This window comes from Echinops telfairi, unplaced genomic scaffold (assembly GCF_000313985.2).
Source record: "Echinops telfairi isolate 266 unplaced genomic scaffold, ASM31398v2 ScPeMD7_31;HRSCAF=116, whole genome shotgun sequence".
Classification (NCBI taxonomy): Eukaryota; Metazoa; Chordata; class Mammalia; order Afrosoricida; family Tenrecidae; genus Echinops; species Echinops telfairi.
Window position 1 is genome coordinate 38,663,402 of NW_022103928.1, and position 18,677 is coordinate 38,682,078.

General features: G+C 37.8%; 1 protein-coding gene across 1 annotated transcript in view; it reads right to left on the reverse strand.

The window, feature by feature from the left end:
- Positions 1-18,677, reverse strand: part of UBE3C (ubiquitin protein ligase E3C) — a 144,251-nt gene that overhangs the window by 24,953 nt on the left and 100,621 nt on the right. Inside the window, exon 19 of the mRNA XM_004702334.3 lies at positions 13,214-13,426. Within this exon, the coding sequence (XP_004702391.2) occupies positions 13,214-13,426 (213 nt within the window). The remainder of the gene's footprint in view (positions 1-13,213; positions 13,427-18,677) is intronic.

Sequence of the window (18,677 nt, forward strand, 5' to 3'; positions counted from 1 at the left end):
TCATGCCTCATAGTGGGGCTGGCCATGTGAACTGGCTGCTCTAATTGGGGTCATCGTCCTCAAGGCCTGGTGGGCCAGGATGTGCTCCAATCTCTCCTCCTCCCCCATCATCTGCTTCTGTGTGCTCCGATCAGATGTTTGTTTTGTTTTAAGAACAAGTTGTTTATCTGTCAGTGTAGTCCACAGATGGAGGCCTGGGTGGCACCAATGGTTACTGCATTTGGCTGCTAATCCAAAGTTTGGAGGTTTGGGTTCACCTAGAAGGCCCAGCAATCTACTTTTAAAATTTTCATTACTGAAACACGAGGAAGCTCAGTTTTGCTTAAGTACGGGCACAGCAATCTTTTCTGCAGAGTCAGAGTATAAATATTTCAGGTTTGGTGGGTCATATAAGAAACTTCAAAAACAGACCACAAGATTGGACTTGCTGGGCTATAGTTTCCTATATAGTATGAGGGGGTACCCTAAAATAACCAGATTTTCCCCCCAAAGCTATGTATTTAAATTATTTTTATAAAACAACCTTATCACCTTCAAAGTACTCGCCATTACACGTGATACACAAGTCAAATCTACAATTCCTTTCTTGGAAACATTTTCAAACTCATTTGTTTGGATGGCTGAGGGCAGCTCCCTCATCTTTTTCTTCCTCTTACACGTTGTCAAATCGCTGTCCTTTCAAGTACCTCTTCATTTGTGGAAACAAAAAGAAGTCACCTGGAGGGTCAAGTGAGTAAGGTGTGTGGGGCAAGAGAGGCGTGCTGTTTTTTGCCCAAAACTGGCACAATGAGATGGTTGCAGGTGCAATGTCGTGTGGCAGGTCCCTGTCTGCCACACTTCAGGCCTTTTTTGTCGCACACTATTATGCTATTTTTTAAGAACCTCTAAATAGAAAGGTTAACAGTCTGACCTGGTGGAATGAACTCCATATACACTATCCCCTTCACATTACTTCTGGTTTTTTTGGGTACCCTCTTGTATATTCCTTGGCTTAGTATAGCAGAATAAGAATCATAGGTAGCAAATGTGCTTGACACATGGATGTATGTATGGATTGTGCTAAGAGTTGTATGAGCCCCCAATAAAATGATTAAGTAACATTTTTTTTTAAAAAAAGATTCACAGGTAGCACTTAATGAGTGCTCACTCTGAGAGGCAGCTTCAACCTCTTTACGATTATCATCTCATTTAATCAACCTGCATTCTATTATTATTCTCATTTTACAGAAAGCTGAGTTACAACCAGAAACTAATAATTTATATAATGTTATGTAAAATCTATTACTGCACAAAACTCTTTCCTTAAAATTAAACACATTCTATCTTTGTACTGTTTGTGTTGGCAGACTGTCTTCTATAACCATTGCTCATACATCCCGATTTTAAAACATATAAGGATAGATTTATAAATCCAAAGGAGCCCTGGTAGTGTAGGGGTTACACTTTAGGCTGCGATCTCCTTGATCAGTAGTTCGAAACCAACAGCAGCACTGAGAGAGAAAAACCGGACTTTCTATTCCTGTAAACAATTACAGTCTTGGAAACCCACAGTGGGCTGAGTCAGCAGTGACTGGATGGCAGTGAGCTGAGTATAATCCCCAAACCACCCCTGTGGGCACTGAGTATATAGAGGACACTATTCCTAAGTTCTTGTTGCTGTTCTATGCTGTCAAGTTGATTCAGTGACCCTACCTGACAGGGTAAAATGGCTCCACTATTTCCAAGACGGTAATATTTACAGAAGCAAATTGCCACATCTTTCCCCCCACCAAGTAGCTTTTAAGTTCATGTGAACTTCCGACCCTTCAGCTAGCAGATGCGTGCTTAACTTAACCACTGGGCCAGTTCCTTAGGCATACAGATCAATGGAACAGAATTCTGAGTCCAGAAATACATTTACCGTTATCTATGGTCAACTGATTTTCGACAAGGATGTCAAGTCAAATCAAAGGGGAAAGAGGAGTGTTTCCAACAAATGTTGGGACAACTAGATCTTTATATGAAAAAAGGTGAAGTAGGACTCATATACTTCATAGCACATATAAAAATTAACTCCCAATAGGTTAATGAACCTAAATATGGAACCAAAGTCATAAAACTACAAAAAGAAAATACAGGAATAAAGCCGAAAACTTTTCTCTTTTTGACAATGAATTCGTAGATATGAACCGAAAAGCTTAACCAACAGAAAGTAACAGAAAATTGGACTCCAGTCATCAAAATGAAAAATATCTTAAAAATTAAAAAAAAGTTCAAAAAAGAAAGAGAGAGGGTAAAGGACACTCAGGTGGCTAAAAAACACATTACAAGGAACTCATGATTCAAGCTGAAAATCACACTCACTGCTATGGACTCTATACCCACTCAAAGATTCTCCATAGGGCTTCGGAGGCTGTCCATATTTATAGCAGCAAGACGTCCCATCTTTCTCCTACAGAGTGGCTGGTGCGTTTGAACTGCCATCCTTGTGGTTAGTAGTCCAACACATACCTGACAGCACCACACTAGGGCTCCTCATTAGCCAACAGAAAAATGCAAAACAAAACTACCATGAGATTCCATTCTCACCATTACAAAAATGGCACCGAAGAATTAAAAACCGAACCAACAGACAACAGATGCTGGCAAAGTTGAGTAGAGTGCAGCCACTATATTAGAGAGCTTTAAAATGTAGAGAAAATGCCAGAATTAGATATGGCTTCACACCCATACGAACAGCTAACAAGGGAAAATAGTAAGTGTTGACAAAGCTGTGAGATAATTGGAACCCCTGCATATTGCTGGTGGGAATATATAATGATGTAGTCCCGACAGAAAACAATCCGATGCCTCATCAAGATGAGAAACAGAGGATGACTGTACGATCTAGCAATACTACCCTCAGTGACACATACTCCTCCTAAAATTGAAGGCAGAAACTCAAGTAGATACCGTATGTATTCGAGTATAAGCCAAACCAAATATCCGCCGAGGCACCTGATTTTACCACAAAAAACGGCATTAAAAAATGTGCTGAAAAACTCGGCTTATACTTGAGTAAATATGGTACTTATACCTCAATGCTCATTCAACATCGTTCACAATAGCTAATAGGTGGAAATAACCCCAATGTCCATCAACAAATAAAAGAATAAACAAAATTAAGTATATACAAATCACAGAATATTATTCACCGATAAAGATCAATGAACTTGTCATCTACGTAACAATATAAATAACTCTTGAAAAGATGCTCAATGACACAGATCCAAAAGGAAAACTAGTCCATGATGCAACTGACATGAAGCCCTCCACATAGGCAAAGGCATAAAGACACAGGTTTACCAGTGGCAACGGGACTGACTGGGGGGCAGTGGGGGGGGGGCGGGGAGGGTTAATCACGAGTATTGCTGAAGGGATACCAAGTTTCTGTTTGTGATGATGAAAATTTTGGAAGTAATGGCAATGGCTGTACAACATTATGAATATAATAGATGTCATTGACTCCCACAATTAAAAAAGGCTGTCTCTAGGATGACTACTGACTGTCTGGGGGAAACATCGATGCTTCTTGCTGGACCAAACCCCATAAACTATAGCTGATGTCAACATAATTAGGATTTTATACTCTTATGTGAGTACAAATGTCCTCCTGCTTGCTGTGGAAGCATTTACAGAGCATCAGAAGGGAACCCCAGACAGCAGTTTGACTGGAGTACTGATTCTCATTCCCTTCGGATCACTGTAACTCATGGCCATAGACAAGCCATTTAGTCCTCTGAACATCCCGATAATAAAATTGATTAGAAAACCAAACAATCCTGCCTTTCATTGCGGGCGAGGCCGGAGCATGTACACAGGGACAGAGAAGAGCTCAGGACACACGGAATCCAGGTCAGATAAACCCCTCAGGTACAGAACTGGAATAGGGATACCAGGAGGGTAGGAGGAAGAAGGGGAGAGGCGGGGGGAAGACACCAGGAGGGAAGGGAGACAGCAGTTGGCAAAATATGAAAATAATAATTTATAATTAATCAAGGGGTCTTGGAGGGTTGGAGGGGGGTAAAAAGAGGAACTGATACCAAGGGCTCAAATAGAAAGTAAACCATTAGAAAATAATGCTGGCAATGTATGATTCAAATATGCTTGATACAACTGATGTACGGATTATTATAAGAGTTGTAAGAGCTCCCAATAAAATGATCTTTAAAAAAAAGATATTTGCTTTACCAATCTAGAAATCATAGAATTATAAGAATTCATGTACCACAGAGAACAGGAAATGTATGTACAATTTTCAATACAGTGAACTTTTCTAGTCATTTATTAACTAGTTATTTATTATTCCCAGTGTTAGAATTAAAAAAGAAAAAAAGAAATGTGTTCCTCGTTGGAGGAGGGTAATCTCAGCTCTGAATAAAAGAGTATAAAATGGTTTATACAAAATAAACAAAAGGACAGAGACTTTTCAGGGTGACCACATCAGAAACAAAGTCACATTACAAATAGTAAGAGCTGTTCCTTTGCATATTCGCATACAGGGTAAAGGCAGAGAGATGCTCAGACAGTGGGTAGTGGGAGAACGGATTAATAATCTCCCTCTCAAGACCTAATGCCGGGGGTTTAAGTGGAGAGGAAATGTTTTGAGAATGACGAGGGCAATGAATGTACAAATGCACTTTACACAATTGATGTGTGTATGGATTGTGATAAGAGTTGTATGAGCCCCTAATAAAATGATTAAAAAAATCTCCCTCTTTTAATTTTTCCCTCTGTAGACCTCAGTTCTCTTGGTAACTACTGTTTTCTAGGAGTAACAAAGAACACTATTGGCGCTCGACAACCAATTTTTTACCACTTTATAGAAAGGCTATTTTAAAATTTGCTGAAGAGCTTTATTTAAATCCCCAAATGTCTAGTGGTTACATGACAGAGTGGTTTGCTGTTTCTCATTTCCTAAGTTATATAGCTTTAAAGTTGAGTGTTAAATTTGTCAGATTTGCTTCTCTTAATATTTCACATTTAAAGTGATGATTCAATTATTCTTACTAATTCACTTTCTTCGTTTTGGAACCATCAAGTCTAAGATTGGGCTTTCAAACCCATTGTCTTCATGCTGATTAAGGATTGTGTTCATTACCTTAATTCCTCTGCTTGTACTTGGCTGACAGTCCATCTGTTAACTAAGCCTCCTGAGGCAAGCTATTATATTTCAATATATAAAATACCATATATGTTGCGACCATTCCCTTTCTTAAATGAATTAAAGGCAGGTAATAAATGATGATGTGCTTTTGTGACTTGGAAGACAAAGGAAGAGTGAAGTGATCAGTTAAAAGGAGCCCACCAAGCCTCCCCTCCCCGTTAGCCTACCCAATCAAGCAAAATGGATAATCCTAATAACTTTAAAATGGTTACACATTTTAAATCTCTTTGGGGTAAGTCTAATCAGCTATGTAGGTATACAAATCATGACAAAACCTGTGCTAGAATTCAAGTTTTTAGGAGCATGTTTAAAATCTCCCTTACATATGTTAGCTTTCAAGCATGAGAGAAGTCCCTCTGTTAAAAAGGATCTTCTCCGCAGTTTCTGAATGGCCGTGGCTCTGCAGCACTTCCCATTTCACACAAACCGTGCATGATGTCATTGACTTTATAGCCCCTTGATTTTATTAGTTTGGTTAATCCTCACAATATCTACCCCCTTTGAAAAGGAGGAGTTATATGAGGGGGTATCCCTCCAAAATGAGTATTTTTTTCAAAGCTATGTACTTAAATAATTTTTAGAAAACAACCTTATCACCTTCAAGGTACTCTCCATGACACTTAATACATTTGTCAAATCTACGATTCCATTCTTGGAAACATTTTTCAAACTCATCTCACAGAGCGGGGTCAGGTGAGTAAGGTGCGTGGGGCAAGAGGATGCTTGCTGTTTTCTGTCTAAAACTGGCACACTGAGATGGCTGTGTTGAGCAGGTGCGTTGTCATGGTGGCAAAAACATCCCCCCATCTGCCACATATCAGGCCTTTTTTGTTGCACACTGTTTGTAAACTTTTTAGAACCTCTAAATAGAAAGCCTGATTAACAGTCTGTCTGATCTGGTAGAACAAACTCCAAATGTCCTACAAGTCGACATTTTTGTCTGTTTGGGATGTTGACGATCATTCAGAACGAGGCTTGTCACGAATCATTATTTTGCCTTTTTTGAAATGAGAAAACCACTCGTAGACTTGCATTTTTCCCATAGCGCTATCCTTGTAAGCTGTGTAGAACATCACAACAGTTTCTGCAGCATTTTTCCTGAGCAGGAAACCAAATTTCACAGCTGCACACTGTTCTCTTAAATCAGCCATCACAAAAAATGAGGTTTGAACGAAACAGCTTTTACAAAAATATTCACTGTGACCAGAGAAAACCTTCCCAGGTGACACCACTGGGTGGACTAACTCAGAGTGAGTTGCTCAATGCTGGCCTAATGGGAAAAATGCGTACTACTACAAAAGCTCCGCTCTGCCTAGCACAATTCTGGGTTTTTTTTGGGTACCTCCTCGTATGACTTATCTACAATCACAAGGCAGCCTAATTTGGCAGAGCAGAAAAACTTACAATTTTGCCAGCATCTCTTGGAACTCAATTTCAGGGTTTCTACACAACTAATTACATGCAAAGGGCTTAAAAACTTTGTAGAAAAATGGAATTTTCCCACAAACTTTTTGAACCTTCTCATCAAGGAGCATGTATAGTTAAGAATGTGTTTGTATAAATTAGCATCCTAGAACTTAATGTTCATTTTAAAAAGGCTACCAAGCAGCCATATTGAGTATAACAACAAAAACAAATTCAAGAGCAACATTATTATTTTAAAAGTGAAGACTAAGGAACATAAGCTGTCAAAGTACTGACGCCCATATGCATTATAATCTTTAAATCACGGCATTTTATCAATTTAAACCTGTAGAGATGAGAACTCACATTGATAGCCGTAAAAATCCATAAGATCTTTGTCCAAGTTGTCTTTATTAATGAATTGCTTAGTTTTAATAATTAGACTCCTTAATGTAATTATTTGTAAGCATTATCATCTATAATCTCTTTATTCAGTTGAAATTTCTATGAGTAACTGGTACATCTAAACTTCACACGTCTGCTTTTAAGACTCTACTATTACCAGTGCACTCTAATGGGGCCTTTGTCCACGTGACACTATTTCCCTCTATTCCAGATGGAGGAATGGGAAGTACTCCCATTAGCAAAGGTCTTAGCTCATTATAAAATTGCCTGCCCTAAAGCTTTCATTTTCAAATAACGCCACTAGATGGTGCAAGGTGGCTCAAAACTCTCAGTGGCTGCCATCGCGTACACAGCAACTCTGCCGGCAACAGGAGCAGTCATTTCAAACAGAATTTCTTTATGACAACAAGCCTCCTAGTTAAAAGCATTTGAGCTTCTTAGGGCTGAAACTTCATTATGGTATGTGAGAGGTTGAAACAAAACCAATTAAATAAGTTACAACCAAATAAAATGTGGTTTTGCATTACTTTTTCCTATTTATCTTATAAGCGCCGTGGTGACTAAAGGGTCCAGGGGTCCTCAAACTTTTAAAACAGGGGGCCAGTTCACTGTCCCTCAGACCCGTTGGAGGGCCGGACTATAGTTTAAAAAAAAAAACAATGAACAAATTCCTATGCACACTGGAAGAGTCGGCTGCGAAGTAGGGCAGGCAGCGGTGGCAAAAACACCCAGCGGTTCGGATAAATATCCTCGGTGGGCCGCATGTGGCCTGCGGGCCGCAGTTTGAGGACGCCTGTTCCATTGCTAATGGTAGGAGAGTGATTTGGATCCGCCCCTGGGAGAAGACTATGGCAATCTGCTCTCATAAAATAATGAGAAAACCTGTAAGAAAGTTCTCTTCTGTCCCGGTATTGATGCGGCAGCCTCGGAAATGACGACATAGACACCCACCCACCAACTACCGAGTTGACCCTAACTCACAGTGACCATACAGAGCAGGGGGGTACTTTGTCCCTGGTTTCAGAGACGGTCAATCTCGTCTTTCTTCCAAAGAACGGCTGGTGGGTTTGAACACTGACCTTACTGTCAGCAGCCCAGTGCTTAACCCATTGTGCCACCACACCTCCTTCAGAAAAGATGACAGACTATCAAATAGAAGAAGGCCTTCTTTAATTTGTTTCTACCAAGGATTTATTTCATACCTTGATACTTGAGCTGCTAAGGAATTCTCCAGGTAAGAAAAAAATCCCCCTAATATATGTATCATGTGAAGCCTGAGAAATTGACTGAAATTTCAAACTATATAAAGAAATATGGTCATCTGGAAAATGTTCAGGAGTGTAGAACTGGTATGCAGACATCTGTGTGCTTTTATTTTAGGATATCCCTGTGGTGTATAAGCTACACAGCAGCGCTGCAATCCTGGGAGGAGCTCAATAAAAAGACACTAAATCTCATAGTACTCCTGAGGAACCTTCAGTGTTACAGGACAGCCCTGTAATTAAAACGACAAGTAATGACCTTAAATCAAGAAGCAATAAGTAAATCACACTCATCGGGCTATCTTTTTTAATGGAGAGAAAATGTGTAATATTTTCCAGAAGATTTTCTTAAATCACTTACAATAAAAAGTTTCCTTGGTTAAGTTATTGAAACAAAAGGTCATTCTGCAATGAACCTATATAAGAGGGAGGTTCGTGTGATAGACAACCAGTAATAAACTTTCAGAGAATAGACAGAGACCCTGGGTCCCAGAGTAACCGAACCCTCATTTAATCTGGATAACTAACAACTGTTATAGTTCACCATTGAAGTCATCAAGAGAAATTTTAAAGTAATAGCAGTTGAGAAAGCAATTAATCATACCAGGTAGAACTTCACCCCTGCTCCAGGCAATCCCGAATAAACACTGGTCTCTGTACAATTGTCTATTCTGGATACTTCACTGAAGTAGTATCATGTGTCTGTAAGCAGTTTTAAAATAAAATCTCACTCGAGTATGAGAACAATTTGTTTTCAGCTTAAGAAACACACATGAATTACTCGTTTTAAGTGTTCAGATTGTGAGACCTCACCACAACCAACAACAGCCTCACGCCTCGTACAATGCCTTGTCTCCCGCATAAGTGGGCTCTTGCCGCAGACTTTGGGCTGTCTAACACTGATCTGCTTTACATCTGTATAAGCGTGTCTTTTGAAAATTTCATTTGAATAGAATGCACTATGCATTTTTTTATTGGTTTCACTCAGGTTAAGTCTTTTGGGATTCACCTATGTGCTTATGTGTGTTCATATGTCTGTCCCTTTTTTGCTTTTTGTTTTGTATTCTTATTTTATGACTTTGCATGACCAACTAGGGTTCCACTGGGTGGAAGTACCACTTTCATTAACCACTGATTTGGGTTGTGTCCAGTGCATAGTTACTAAGAACAATCCTCCTATGAATATTGGAAGAGCTATTTTTAAAATTGGCAGTGAATAATCTACATGTAATAAGTGATCAAAAATTTAATATTAGAAGGGTCTGGACAAATGCTAAAAAAAGTTCAAGAATAGATAATTTTTCAGTCTCATACTTCTGAACAATGATATACCTTCAAAACGTAGATCCAGAAGGCAATAGCAATAGTTTTTTTTTAATTGGGAGGTATATAGGAATATATATGTGAGAAGTGGCTTTGTTAAATTCTTTTAAGGAAAAATGATATATTAGTGAGAGAAATGTTAGCAAGTTACTCCTGGTAATAAAATAAGCATAAAATTGGAAATTTAGCAATGTAGAAAAAAAACATTACTGCTTAAAGAACCACAATGATTTCTTTTTAAAAGAGAAAACCAATTAGTTTACAAAGTCATTGGTATTGGTACATTAAAATTGATTAATTGAAATTTCATTAATTTTAAAGCCAATTTTCACAATTTTATTAAGATCCTTAGTACTAGCTTTTTAAGCAATCGATAATTATGTAAACATCTTAGGGCTATGGCTAAAATGCATCACTGTGAAATTATAATTTTACAACTCAAGTATGTTTACCTTCGCTACAGGACTTTTGATATGATTGGAGAATATTATGGTCTGATGGATCTGTTCAGGACCATAAAGCTACAAGTGCTTAAAAATATATTTAAAATTAATCAAAAGAAAATCTGACCAGAAAACTGAAAATGGGACATCTTAGAACACCTAAATCTTTAAGGAGCTTTAATACTTACTGCAGAGACGTGTGCCATTTCAAGGTCTTTATAAAGAGCTAGAGATTCATAATTTCAAGCACATATCTGTTATTTATTATCTACATTCTTTTTGAAACTCTATTTTGGCAAACACATATACTTGGACCACTGAATTCATGTGGATCACAAACAAAGTAGATTTTGTATTGTGTCACTTGGCAACTTTCTTCTAGTAGGAAACCCTGGCATTAAAGATCCCAAATTTAAACAAATGTGTCAAACAAATTTCTTTTGGACCTCAACACTACTGCTATAAAAGAAAATGGGAATAGCCATTTCTGAACAACCAAACAGACAAAACACCTGCAAGTACATTTTCGTTAAAAATATCTTTTTGTTTTGTCCCTTTCTCTGATTCAAGTAAAATGTACTTACCATATATACTCGAGTATAAGCCGACCCAACCATCAGCCAAGGCACTCATTACCACAAAAACTGCATAAAAAATATGCTGAAAAACTCAGCTTATACATGAGTATATACAGTAGTTTAAAATTACAATTATAGTAGTTCTCTCCTTCAAATGGTCAGGATCAATACAGATGTCTAAAGAAGCAAAGAAAGAATTTAATATTCAAGTTGTTTTTTCCTCTACATATTTTAGGACTACTTGACTCAGCAAACACCCAGGGTACATCTTGGCCCTAACCCTGACTTACTCATTCAAAATCTCAGGTTTTCTCCGACAGGAAACTCAAACCTTTCCTTGCTATTTAATTTCCTAGTATATCTGAAATACATCTCTTTAGGACTGGTACTGATATATTTAAATATTCAAAATCAGCTTTGGAATTAAACATATAATCTCGTACTGGACACAGTCTTCAGCGCTTCTAAAATCTAAATCCCTATATGGTCAAAGGACTACAGGATGGAGTCATTAATCCAAACCAGGTGTCCTCAAACTACAGCCCGCGGGCCACATGCGGCCCACCAAGGACATTTATCTGGCCCGCCGGTGTTTTCGTCCCATTTTGTTTACTTCAAAATAAGATGTGTAGTGTGCATAGGAATTTGGTCATTTTTTAAAAAAACTATAGTCTGGCCCTCCAATGGGTCTGAGGGACAGTGAACTGTCCCCCTGTTTTAAAAGTTTGAGACCCCTAATCCAAACTTTTCAACAGGGGTCAGATCCCCGTGTACCCCTCTACCCACACGCCTACATGCGCTTGCCACTTCGCCCACTTATAAGGGTTTCTTCTGGGTAGTCTTCCCTGACCTTTAGGCATTAAGAACAATATATTTTATCTCTGCATATGTCACGTTCTTCTGCTTCCCAAAGGCCACAGCCTTGAAAGGCCTATGTAGACGTGGGACTCTGTGTTCATGGAGCCGCTACGAGCTGGAATCAACTTGACTGCAACCACCAACAGCCGTGTATAGCACAGAACCACAAGTGTTTCATGAAGCAAAGAAACAATAAGTAGGTATTTGATTTTTAAAAAAAACCAAAATTGAATTCCTGCAGTATGTGTATGTGTCAAAATAAAGGCTGGTGCTTGCAATCTGAGGGTGTAGGTTAAGAAGTAACCAAAATATACTGACCTGTTTGAGCCAGTAGGTTTTCAATGGTGATTTCAGTATGCATTCAATTAATATGAACCTGCTTTTAATCGAGGCAAAGATGCTGGCCATGGGAAGCCTGGACTAGACAGATGTTGGTGAATGACAATGAAAACACTGAGATTGTTAATTTTGCTTTAGAGCTTCATTCGGGGTTACAAGTAAATATTAATGAGGAGGTAAATCCAAAAATAAGTCCATAATTTTTGCGATGATCAACTATAATTCTTTAAGAGGCGATACTGGGAGGGTAGTGGGAGAGTGGGTTGGAAAGAGGGAACCGATTACAAGGAACTATATGTGACCTTCTCCCTGGGGGACAGACAACATGAAAGTGGGTGAAGGGAGACATTGGATAGGGCAAGATATGACTGAGATAGTTTATTATGCCAGCCTGGCCGATAAACACAAGTAGGATTAACTGAAAGGTGGAGAGATAATGGCTCGGTGAGCCTCGCCTTTCTTGTCTCTTGCTCTTTGATCATCAGACCAGTGTGCGGCTGCCTTGCTTGTTCTGTGCCTCAATTTATAGGCTACACTACCTGTGGGATGCCTAGCCTGTGGACTGTGTCGCTGTAAGTTGAGGTCCCTTTAAGACATCTCTGGAGCTGGGGACTGGCAGTTGGGACTGGTGGTTAGTTGACAGTTGGTGATCTGCCTTGTGATTGGCTGCTGTGCTGAGATAGCCTCGCTCTCTCTATAAATAGAGGGAGAACTGGCAGCAGATGGGACTTGAAGGACTGCTAGTTTCACACAACTCTCTCACGGGAGTGAATTGTACTGAGCCATTTGTAGTGCTTTATAATTTAACTGTTCATTTCTTATATTATATATTTATCTGTATATGACTTAACAGTTCATTTCTTGTTATATATCTAATTATCTTTATAAATAAATATATTTAATTATCAGCAATTTGGTTTTATCTCTCTAGAGAACCCTGTCTAACACATATGACAAAATAATAATTTATAAATTATTAAGGGCTCATGAGGGAGGGAGGAGCGGGGAGTGAGGGGGAAAATGAGGCCCTAATGCCGGGGGCTTAAGTGGAGAGGAAATGTTTTGAGAATGATGAGGGCAATGAATGTACAAATGCACTTTACACAATTGATGTATATATGGATTGTGATAAGAGTTGTATGAGCCCCTAATAAAATGATTAGCAAAAAAAAATTCTTTAAGACAAGGCTTTTCATTTTAACCAAAATGTATCAATATGAATACATAAACATATTTGAAAAAATATATTTATATATCATATAAAATGAAAAAATAGAAAGAAAATATATTTTCACAGAGGAGGATATAATATTCAGTATACATAGATAAGTGAATGGTCTTATTTCTTATTTGTGAATCAACACTGGGAATGAATTAAACTGTAATGGGACATAGCGTCCTCCCAAATGTTCTTACCTGTGCCTCTCCGAGATCATTATTCACCACAGTAAAGTTCAGCCCAAGTTCCTCCACATCACCTTCATAGCTTTTGAGAAAGAGCAAATTCTTATATACTTCAGGATCTAATGAAGCTAGATGATGAATGTCTACATCTGCACTAGTTCCAAGCAACTTTGAGAGGAAGAATCCGGCAAAGGGCAGCTCCACCAACATATTTTCATAGAGAGCCTTCAACGGAGAACAATGAACAATGATTAGCATTTGACATCAGCGCTCTTCTGCAAAACAGCACATTCATGTTGAAGTTTTAACAGGATGCCAGGGATCCCGTGGGGGCGGATATTCTTTGCATGATGGCAAGGAGGGCCGCGGTAGCTAAGATTTGGTGAGCACAGCCCTTGCAGCAGGTCATACATAGTACTAAGTATTCAGGGACTGAACTCAGTATGCGGACAATTCTCCAGTAGCTTACCATTAACGATTTTAGAGCTGAAATCCTAGAATGTTAGTGCCAAAAGAAAAGTGTCAGAGACTAAAATCTCATGTAATAATAAGTTGACTAACTTTTTTCTGGAAAGAATCAGATGGTCAATATTTAAGGCTTTGTAGGCCAGACCACTGTCAGAACTGCTCACCTCTGCCTTTGGAGTTCAGACACAGCCAGGGGCACAATAGAATGAGTGTGGCTGTGCCCCCACAAAGCTTTATTTATGAACACAAATTTGGGTTCCCTATAATTTTTCCATGTCAGGAAACTATTCTTCTTTTGATTTTTTCCCCCTCTCACCTACTAAATACACAGATCATTCTTAGTTCAGGCTCGATTTGTCCCAGAGGCTATAGAGTCTGCCCACACCTGTTGTGATGAAAAATAATTAAAAACAAAAAACCCAAGTAACAAAAAAGAGGCAGAAAATTCTGAAGACTTGCCCAGATATTAAAGAGTAGTACATGGCCAAATTGGTAGCAGAAAAACCCAGGCCCCCTGGTTCCCAGTTCAATAATCTTTTTACTATATCTTTTAACCTACCTTTCTTGCTAAGGAATGCAAAGTGAAATTCTTTTTTTATAAAGAATAATTAAGAGGTAGTAAAATACATACAGCTTACATGTATAAAGCTAAAGAGTTTATACATTTAACATACACCCAGTCATGATCACCCACATCAAGGGAAAAATTTCTATTCCCTTCTCACTGAAAGTTCCCAGGTGTCTCTGCATAGTCAATACCTTCTTTCAACCAAGCAATCACTATTTTGACTATCATAATTGGTGAGTTTTGCCAGTTCTAAAACTTCAAAAATGAGGTTATACAGTATGTCCAATTTTTTTTACCTATCTCAACACATATGTAGGTATTGGACGATGGATATCTGACTCTTCCGGTTGGGGCTATTGTTAAATCCATTAAAAATTCCTGTACAAATCTTTGTGTGATTACTGAGTTCTCTTTAGTATATATGAGCCTGCCATATATGGCAAATTTCTACTTTACAAACTACTGTAATAAGCTATGCTTTAAGAGGTATGTTTTGATGTATCAAAATGTTCTGTAAGCTACTGTTTTACAATTAGTGCTATTATATTACTCAAAGAATACCAAAATAAAAACTATCTATTTGGTATAGATGATCGTCTCTCATCCATGAAACTAAACTCAGAAATCACTCTTCCAAACAAGAGGCCGGTCACGTAACCCACATCCAAATAAACCCAAATGCTAAATGTTAAGATTCCTAAAACATACCCAGGTGGGCTAATAGGAACATACACAGACTCTACAGCATTGGAACTACACTTCTGCCATCTTTCCAGGATGTCAATGTTTAGTCTACCTGGTATCATTTGACTCGAGAGTATATTCTTTCCATAGTTACAGTTTCCATCACAGTTTCCGTACTAACTAGACCCACTCAGCATGCTTAGGTTTCAAAGACCAGGCTATTATGGAAAAATGAAGGATAACCTAACCAGATCACAAAATGGAAGATGACTACATCATTAAAATTATCTCTCAACTTTGGCTTTTGCTACTGTCAGGTATAAGTCATTAACATGCAAAAGCGTTAAGATAGTAGATTCTTTACTAATGTCATAAAGGTCATGGAACAGTCGCTAAGTGAGGAGGGTTGTGATGGTTGTTCGGTGCCATCAAGTTGGCCCTGACCCATGGCGTAGTGACCTGCACAACAGAAAGAAGCACTGCCCAACCCCGCACCATCCTCACAATCGATCCCATTGTTACAGGCACAGTGAGGAGTCGGTGGACTATATTCTCTCTCTATGTGGTAGCCTATAAGATAAATGATTCTTAAACACATGCACACAGTCAATGAGTTAATTTACACTTAATTACCTCTCCCTTTTCCTTCGAAACTACCAATTAGGAAGAATGAGCAGAATACCCTGGAATCTAACATTTAAAGACTTATCCGTTAATACAATGGAAAGAAACTAGAAAATGGCTATGAAAACCCTTCTAACAGTAATAACCTGTTTTCCCCCAAAGAACATAGCTACATAAAAAATGTGCCCAACACATACAACAAGATGATGAAATTAAGACTTCTGGCACAGCATCTACCTCACATGTCCACGGCCACTTCCCTTCCAGAAGTGAGCTTCAGCTTCATATACTATTCACCTTAATTCTGGTCATTTCCTGCAATCTCCTATCAATATAAACATCATCCAAAGTGTTCCTTTTGATTACAATTGTATAAAAAAGGAGAAGGCATAGTTAAGAAGTCAGATAGCCAACGGAAATGGTGGATTTGTTTGTATTAAGTTGATATTATAGTTCATTAGCTCAACAGATGAATGAATGTGAAAACCTTATCAGGTCATCTTAAATGAAACCATTGGGTTACTTCTGGCCTGCTTAATTATGTCTTCTTAGTGTCACTGTCTTTGATGCATGACCATAAATCACCCCCATCACATGTTTGGGAGCACAGCACTATCAAAGGAACCTTGCTTCTTGTATATCTCACATTTGTAATCAGAAATAGAAATTGAAGTGATCAACATGGGGGGAAAACCAAACTGGCAGACAATGCTTATGAAAAAGTGTGTGGGGTGGTGGCGACGGCACAGTTGTTAAAAAAAAGTACGTTTGCGCATATCAGATACACAAAGATATCTGGAGTACCACTGGTTTTACAAGGTCAAGATAGCCTTTCTCAGAGTGCGGTTTCCACGGCTTTTTCATAATTATGTGTTGATTAGAAACAGTAAAATCCCTATCTTTTCTACAAGGTAAAAATTTTAAAAACTGAAACAAGGAAAGGAAAGAAGTATGTAATACTAGCACACCAGCCATATGCTTTTTAATTAGGTTTTGAATATACAAAATATTATAATTTAACAATTTTGTAAATGTACACCATGCTGACATGCATATTTATGAAACATGGTATCTGACAAACAAGTAAAATAAATTTCCAGAAAAGTACTGAGAGATATTTTAAATAGCACCCCTTACCTTGGGCCTCAGGGTTAATCTATCTAAGGCACTTGGGTTCACCATCTGTTAACCAAACACAACAAAACATTTCCCCTTCACCTATGATTACAGATGTTCTTTGCCAGGTAAATGGAAGGGTTATGTCCTCGTGTTTTTATTTCTGATTTGAAGACTAATGATTACCCAATTAATTTTGAAAGATAGCAAAAAAGAACTTCCTAATGAGAAAACGAGTGGTAAAGTGATGACTAGCATTTAGTCATTTGCTGATAATCTAAAGAAAGAGTTATTTTTTTAAAAGCCCCAATTTGCTTAAAGTTAAGAACGGCTAATACTATTAACCTGGAGCATTTCTAAGTACCATTACTTCTACATGAATAATGAGCTCAAAGTCAAGGGGAACATTCTGCATAAAACTACATGATTGATTCAAGGTGTTGAAGAAAAGCCCTCATTTGTACAGTGGACTTTTAAAAGTAAACTGGAAGTGTAAATCATTTAATGTTCAATATATAAGGTCATTGTTTGCCATTTCTGCATTACTAACAATAAACCATTAAAATTTGTTAAATACATCAGAGCTACCTGAATTTTAAACAGAAATCCCATTGTGACTCATAAAATGCAAATGCATAGGTATAATTTTTTACGTAAGGCAAGTTTAAACCTTTAGAGCATTTAATATACAAGCACTAATAAATGATAGCACTAAAAACTATGATTGCATCAGCTAAATGGATTATAAATTAAATTTCCATAATGTATGCATTTGAGATACAAATGTAAGCATAAATCAAGGTATTTTCTAAACACAGGTTAATTATACAACTTCAAAAACTGTCTATTTTTTATGCAAAATAATTCACTTAGCATTTTTCATATTGGTCTTAATTCTCAGCCAGTTGCACCATCCTCATTCCTAGGAGCCTATCAATAATGACTTGTCAGGAAAAAATGGCAATAGGTATATTGAAAAAAACCTGTAACGTATTTTTCAACTGTCTGTCTTTTATGAGTGTTTATAGCTAGAAATTGTGCCAAAATGATTTGAAATAAAAAGGATTAATTATAGTAGAAAGCTTTTAATATAAGTGAGTGCAGTTGCAATGCAATTAATGCAAATTGTGGCATTATCAGGAGAATAAATGTGAGCCACATCACAGGCCATTTTTGTTGGCTGCCAAATAACTTCAGTAATTTACTACATTAAGAATCAATAAAAAAATAATGCTTTTCAAATGCATCTCTATCAATCTTCAGGTAGTTCCAAAACGAACAGTTATAACTTAATCTAAAAACTATATAAGAGATGATACCATGTTTTAAAGCCACTGTAGTTGCGGAAGATAATAATTTTCATTATTTCAGACCATGCACGTGAGCTTTAATAGAGAAATGCAAAACTGAGGAGGATGTATACGAATAAGTCATACATTACTTGATATGTTGTTTCCCAAAGTGGTAGAAACTAAAAACCAACCAACCCATGGTCTCCCACTTAATCATTTGGTGGGAGTTAGAGACTTGGGAGAAGAGCTAAATTAAGAAACCCCCTTCCACTAATGTGACATGGCAGATACTAAGCTGCATGGTTTCAATTCAAATTTAAAATACTAACCATAAATTAGCCCTTAGGGCTAGCTCTCAACCCCATTATATTTCCCTAGGCCAGTAATTTTCATATATTAACACGCAACAAAATCTCTTGAAAAGCTTCTTAAAACATCTATTCCAGAATGTAGCTGCGCCTAAAGATTTACATTAAAATTAAGTTATCAAGCAACACTGACATTCTGGTATGTGGATCATATTTTAATAATTACTGCATTAAGAATACAGAGTCACTGTACCAAAGATAACTAGACCTTCAACCATTTCAAGAGGTTGAAGAAGGCTGAATGATCAAAAGCCAATGGTACTGAAGGAAGAAGTCCAAGCTGCACTGAAGGCATTAGCCAAAACCAGGGCTCCAGGAATTGATAAACTACCAACTGAAATGTTTCACCAAACTGA